The following is a 5,875-nucleotide window of genomic DNA, read 5'->3' as shown; positions in this document are numbered from 1 at the left end:
TGAATGAAAAACTTTTAACTGGAGATAAATACTTTAATTTATGAAATTTGACTGGTTGACAGGAATCATCTGATGAATGAAATCTTATCTGAGTATTTCTTATAACTTTTTTTTTTTTTTTTTGCAGAACCAGGGATTGAACTCAGGTCCTTGCGTTTGCCAGGGAAGCGCTTATTCCACAGAGCCATTTCTCCGGCCCCTTGCAGCTCTTGAGTAAAATACTAATTAAACAGAGTGGATATAAAATTGAGTTTCTAATCCTACTTAAACATTTATCTTAGTTACCTGAAATGTATTTTCCTGAAAGCAAATACAGAGCTCATTACTTTAAATGGTTCTTAAAATTCTCATGGAGATGGCTACTTTTTGTACTTGTTTAGACAAATATATTTAAAAGTAAAATTTAAAAAAACAAAAAAACCTTAACAAAAGTAAAATAAAATATGAACAAGACCAAACGGCAAACTTTGGCAAACGTCCAAACTCAAGCATTTCTAAACAACTCTTTTGCTAAAACAGCTTTTACAAACAACTCACATGCTCATTATCAATTATTCCTACAGTTTATAAAAGCAAGCCTCCAGAAGATAAATCCTCATCACTGTCCCCTCAACTTAGCTCTGGCTAACATATGTACCAGAAAGTAAATTAAACATTTCCTTGAGAACAGCTGACATTTACTCTGGCAAATTAGCATAAGCAGTGTGAGTTCCTGGTACACACTGAGAAAGCAGCTAACAAGACAACCACTCTGCTACCACCACCTTCACCCTTTGCTAATATTCGGTTCTTACTCAAAAATAAGCAAGTGATGCCTTTAACATAAGCAAGAATTAAAAGAAAAATGTACACCAGAAAGTTTAGTTCTATTAATGAGACTAATGATCACTTCAAATTTCTGGAGAAAAATCAAATCAAAGGTTTCTAAAACCTCTGAACTTTTTAAAAAAATTTATTTATTTATTTGGTAGAGGGTTTCACTACACAGCTTGGACTCATAGTGATCCTCCTGTCTCAGCCTCCCTCACACTGGGATTACAGTGAGCATCACCATGCCCAGTCTCAGTGGCTGGCTTGGAGCGCCTGGGATTCCAGGACTGGCAAGGAATGTGGTGCCAGGGATCGAACCCAGATCCTTGTGCTTGCCAGGTAGGTGCTTAGATCACTGAGCTATCTCCCAGGCCCAAACACTGAACTTTAAAGACTCAATATACATACGGGTGTGGTGATGGGCAGGGCTATGGGTCAAGCTCACCAGGTTGGTGGAGAGGTTGACAAAGTCTGCGTAGTCCTTGTTGATGAGCTCAACCATGGCTGTCTTCAGCAGCTTGTAGTATAGCTCCAGGTCATTTCTCAGCTCTTCTAGCTGCACCCGCTTACGGCAGTCAGACACAAAATGATCCACATCAAAATCTTCCTAAAGATTTAACCGGGAAAGGAAAAACCATTGCAATGACATCACAGTATGTGAGAGACAGAGACCCAGTCCCAGCCCAGGTCCGGTGAGTGTGTGGAGAGCTTCCTGCTACCCTGCGCCGGCAGGACCAGTCCCAGCCCAGGCGCACTGTGCGCCGGACCCTCTCCCAGCCCCTCGGGCCGCCCCCACCACTCTGCAGTACCTCCCCCACCCCGCCCGCTGAGTAGGAATTTTGCGGTGTTCTGGGAACCCCAGGACCCAGTCTTAGCCCAGGTCCAGTGAGTGTGTGGGAGAGCTTCCTCTTCCCCCTACTTCACCTTGCCCCCTCCAGGCACAGCTCAGGCCTGGCATACATGCCTGAGGTGTAACCCTGCAGCTGCAATCCCTGCAGAGAGTGTAGAGTATAGTTCCACCCAGCTAGTCCAGGAGCAGAACATCTTGCCACAGGGGCACAACATATTCACCCTCAAGGGCAGCAGTGGGAAGGAGCTGAGCACAGCAGCCAGACCTAAGCCAGACGCAGCTGGAAAAGTCCAAACTTTGTAGAGCTGCACCTGAACTTCAGTACGTGCAAGGTTATAACTACAGCAAAGATCTACAACAAAGGGCAGAAGACAGTGCTACACAAAATGACGAGAAGGAACAAAATGCAACCTCAGAACCCAAGTATGTGAGAGACAGAAAGGTCACTGCAGTTCCTCACACAGCCACAATGCTAGACAGAAGCCTCCTGGCTGCCTGTGCTAACAGGCACTTAACACTCCTAGCAGGCACAGGCACCAAGTCCTCCTGCAACCCCCTTCTCCAGGGAATTTATTTTTCAAAATGACACACTTTGGGCAGGTCCTTGTCAAAATAGGAAAAGCTCTCCTCCTTTAATTTTACAAGTAATATGTTTAATAAAAACTTTCATGCAACGTTCATTTATATAAGAAATGGAAGTAAAAACACACTTTCATGCCTTAGAGATAAGTAATATTAATACGCAGTTTTCACTATTTAACACTGTGCTTCCGTTTCTTGCAGACTTGTTTCTACACACATGTACACACACTAGTACATGCACACACAAACACACAACCTAACGTGCCACTGTATAATCTGCTTCTCCCCAAATAACCTGTTTCTTCATGAACACCTACGCCTGCGTTAACACTGCACACACACCGAGTGAGCTGCCAGAGGTGTTCAGCAGCTAGCTTGATTTCCACACATAGGTCTGACAGGTTCTGCTCTCTGCTCTCCTTCATGGCACTCTGGTGCCCCATGGAGGGTGTCCACCTATAGCCAGCAGCCTATAGGTTACTTCACCTCAACTCTGGCTCTTATTAGGTAAGCCTTTTGGTGACCAAAGTTAGAAATGATGGTTACCAAACTTAAGGCCACCTGCATATATTATGACTACATTTCACTAAACATTGTATCAACCCAGAAAATGTGAGAAAAGTTTTTTAAAAACTTCTGTAAAGAATGATTTGAAAAGACCTGAAAACGTTTATTGAGTTGGACAAAACGGAAGGAAGCAGGAGGATCATACAAATCCAGAAAGATTCCAGAGTCAACCCACATGCCTTCAGGTTCTCAATCAACAAAGAAAAACAAAATGAAAATATAATCAGCAGATCAATTCTTCAGGAACAGCTTGGCTTCATATCAGTGTGAAATAAACATACACATATATGTTTGAAAACAAACTATTAAGGTACATAGTCAACATTTCTTCAGGCACTTGTTAACATCAGATACTCGCTGCAATTAAACTGGATAAAAGGATTTTTAATCAAATCACAATTTCACAGACACCTGTGAAAAAACCATTTGCAGCTTTACATGGAACCAGAATCATCCTGGACACTTTGTTTTGGAAGGTACCTAGATGATCCCGGACACTTACCTGCCATTACGTGGTACTACAAAGAGGACTTGGCCTACAAGTTCAGCCTGAGTTTAAACAGGAGTATGACTCTCGGCAAGGCCACTTTCCCTGCCTCAGCTACATACTGTTTTTAAGTTCAGTCCATATCTGAACTTCATGAAACCACACCCTAGAGCCAGTGAACAAATGCTACTGGCTGAAATTAGTACTCAACTTGACACATGTAGTCTAAGAAAAAGAAAAAAAAAAGTTGCACAGCTAAGAATTAGGTAGAGCATCTTCTGAATCCAGCAACTTTTGCTGTGACAACCCCAAACACACACAGACTTATTTCATTTGACATATTTCTAATATTTTAATAAACATTGATAGTGTAAAACCCAACACTGGGCCGGGGAGATAGCTCAGTGGGGTAAGTGCTTGCCTGGCAAGCTCGAGGTACTGAGTTCTATCCCTGGTACCACCAAACAAACAAACAAACAAACACCCCCAAACATTTGTGGTCAAATGATTTTTGGAAAGGATGGCAAGTCTACTGGATGAGAAAAGAAACAATGAGGGAAAGAGAATGGAACTGGACACCAATCTCATGTCATAATAAAAAAAAGTTAACTCAAAATTGATCAGACTTAAAAAATAAGAGCTAAAATTGTAATGTTCTTAGAAGAAAACAAGTGGAAGTCTCCATGACCTTGGATTAGGCAACAGTTTCTTAAATGTCACCAAAAGCACAAAGAAACAATACTTTTTTTTTTACCTATTAAGAAAGTGAGGGCTGGGGACATAGCTTAGTAGCATAAGCACCTGCCTGGCAAGTGCAAGGTCCTGAGTTTGATTCATGGTACCTCCCTCCAAAAAAAGAAAAAAAAAAAAAAAAAAGGTGAAGAGACAACCACACAAAGGAATATCTGCAAAGAACATATCTTCCAAGAGTCTAATATGTATAATATACAAAGGATTCTTGCACTTAATAACAAAAAGACAAGCCAATTTAAAAATGAGATATTCTTTATATCTTCTCTAAAGATATAAAAAAATAGCCAATAAACATACAAATGATTCTCAACATCACTAATCATCAGAGACCTGCAAATCAAAACTACAATGGGGTACCTTTTTCATATCCATTAGAATGGCATTATTTATAAAAGGGTCAAGTTGAGGGGGGAGAGGATATAGCTCAGTGTGGCGGTCCTAGGTTCAGCCTCTAGTATCACAAGGGGGAAAAAAAAGAAAGAGAAAAACAGAACCTTTACACACTGTCAGTGAGAATGTAAAATGGCATGCCAATGTGAAGTCTGGTAGCTTCTCAAAAAGTTAGAAAGAATTACCAGTTAAAGTTAAAAAGCAATTCCAGTTCTAAAACTACACCTGATAAGAATTAAAAACTGATGTTAATTCAAAAACTTACTGGACTAAGCGCTGGCAAGTGCGGGGACCAAGGTTCAATCCCTGATAACACATGACGCACCAGCCCCACTGAGCTGGCCACTGAGACTGGGCATGGTGGCGCATACCTGTACTCCCAGGGTTGGGGAGGCTGAAAACAGGAGGATCACTACAAGTCCGAGCTGTGTAGTGAGATCCTGTATCAGTTACATTAAAAAATACAAAATGACAACAACAAAAAGTTATGCATGATTGTTCATAGCAGTATTATTTCTAACTGCTAAAAAGAATCCAAATGTCTACCAACTGACAAAAAAAAAATGTGGTCTATCCATATAGTGGAGCATTGTTCAGCCATAAAAAGAATAAAGTACTGTTAAATGCTAAACATGGGGTACCACTAATCAAAGAAAGCAAAGATCACATGATTCTATTTATATGAAAAGTGCAGAAAAAGCAAATTCATAAGGACAGACAGCACATGATGCTGAGGAGGAGAGGAAATAACAAGGATAAGGTTTCTTTTTGGAATGATGAAAATATTCTAGAATAAGAAACTGAAGTATATTCAAAAGCACTAAAAAACAGAATATTTATTGTATGTTTGTTATATTTACATGTTTGTTGAAAACAAATATTTTGAAAAATAGGTGAAATGCACATGTTAACATAATGAATTTTAAAAGTGTAAAATTTATATACATTTTTAAAAATTTAAAAATCACCTAAAGTAAAATATTCACATAAACATTCTAACAGTAATCAGAGTTGCTAATTTTAGAAAAAGCAGACTACAAAGCAAGAAAAATTAAATATAACGAGGTGGTACTATATTCTAATAAAGATGTCAATTCTTCAAGAAGACATAATAATCCTCAATGTGTATGTGTCTCACAACTAATCACTCCTCCATCACAAACACATTCAACAGGGAAAACCCTGGAAGGAGCCGGTCCCGCACCACCGACCACCTCACATAATGGATGCCCGCATTTTCTTCCACAGTAGCACCATTTGCCTTCTTCAAGCTCACATGGGACAGTCACCATGCCACGCCAGGGTCTGGGCCATAAGGCACTTAACAAGTGTTTAAAAATAAAAGGGGGCTGGGGAGATGGCTCAGTAGAATAAGTGCTTCCCTGGCAAGCACAAGGGCCTGAGTTCAATCTCCAGTTCTGCTAAAAAGAAAAAAA

General features: G+C 40.2%; 1 protein-coding gene across 3 annotated transcripts in view; it reads right to left on the bottom strand.

Annotated features, from left to right (window-relative positions):
• Cog2 (component of oligomeric golgi complex 2) overlaps positions 1-5,875 on the bottom strand; it is a 48,048-nt gene that overhangs the window by 32,775 nt on the left and 9,398 nt on the right. For all 3 annotated transcript variants that reach the window (XR_002818018.1, XM_004640817.2, XM_004640818.2), the window contains exon 2: positions 1,256-1,417. Coding sequence is in view for 2 of the 3 variants with exons in the window: in XM_004640817.2 (XP_004640874.1) it covers positions 1,256-1,417 (162 nt within the window). In the remaining variant the exon portion in view is untranslated. The remainder of the gene's footprint in view (positions 1-1,255; positions 1,418-5,875) is intronic.

Source organism: Octodon degus, unplaced genomic scaffold, assembly GCF_000260255.1.
Source record: "Octodon degus isolate 3935 unplaced genomic scaffold, OctDeg1.0 scaffold00127, whole genome shotgun sequence".
NCBI classification, from domain to species: Eukaryota; Metazoa; Chordata; class Mammalia; order Rodentia; family Octodontidae; genus Octodon; species Octodon degus.
The sequence above is the reverse complement of the archived record's forward strand: the minus strand, read 5'-3'. Positions and strand labels throughout refer to the sequence as shown.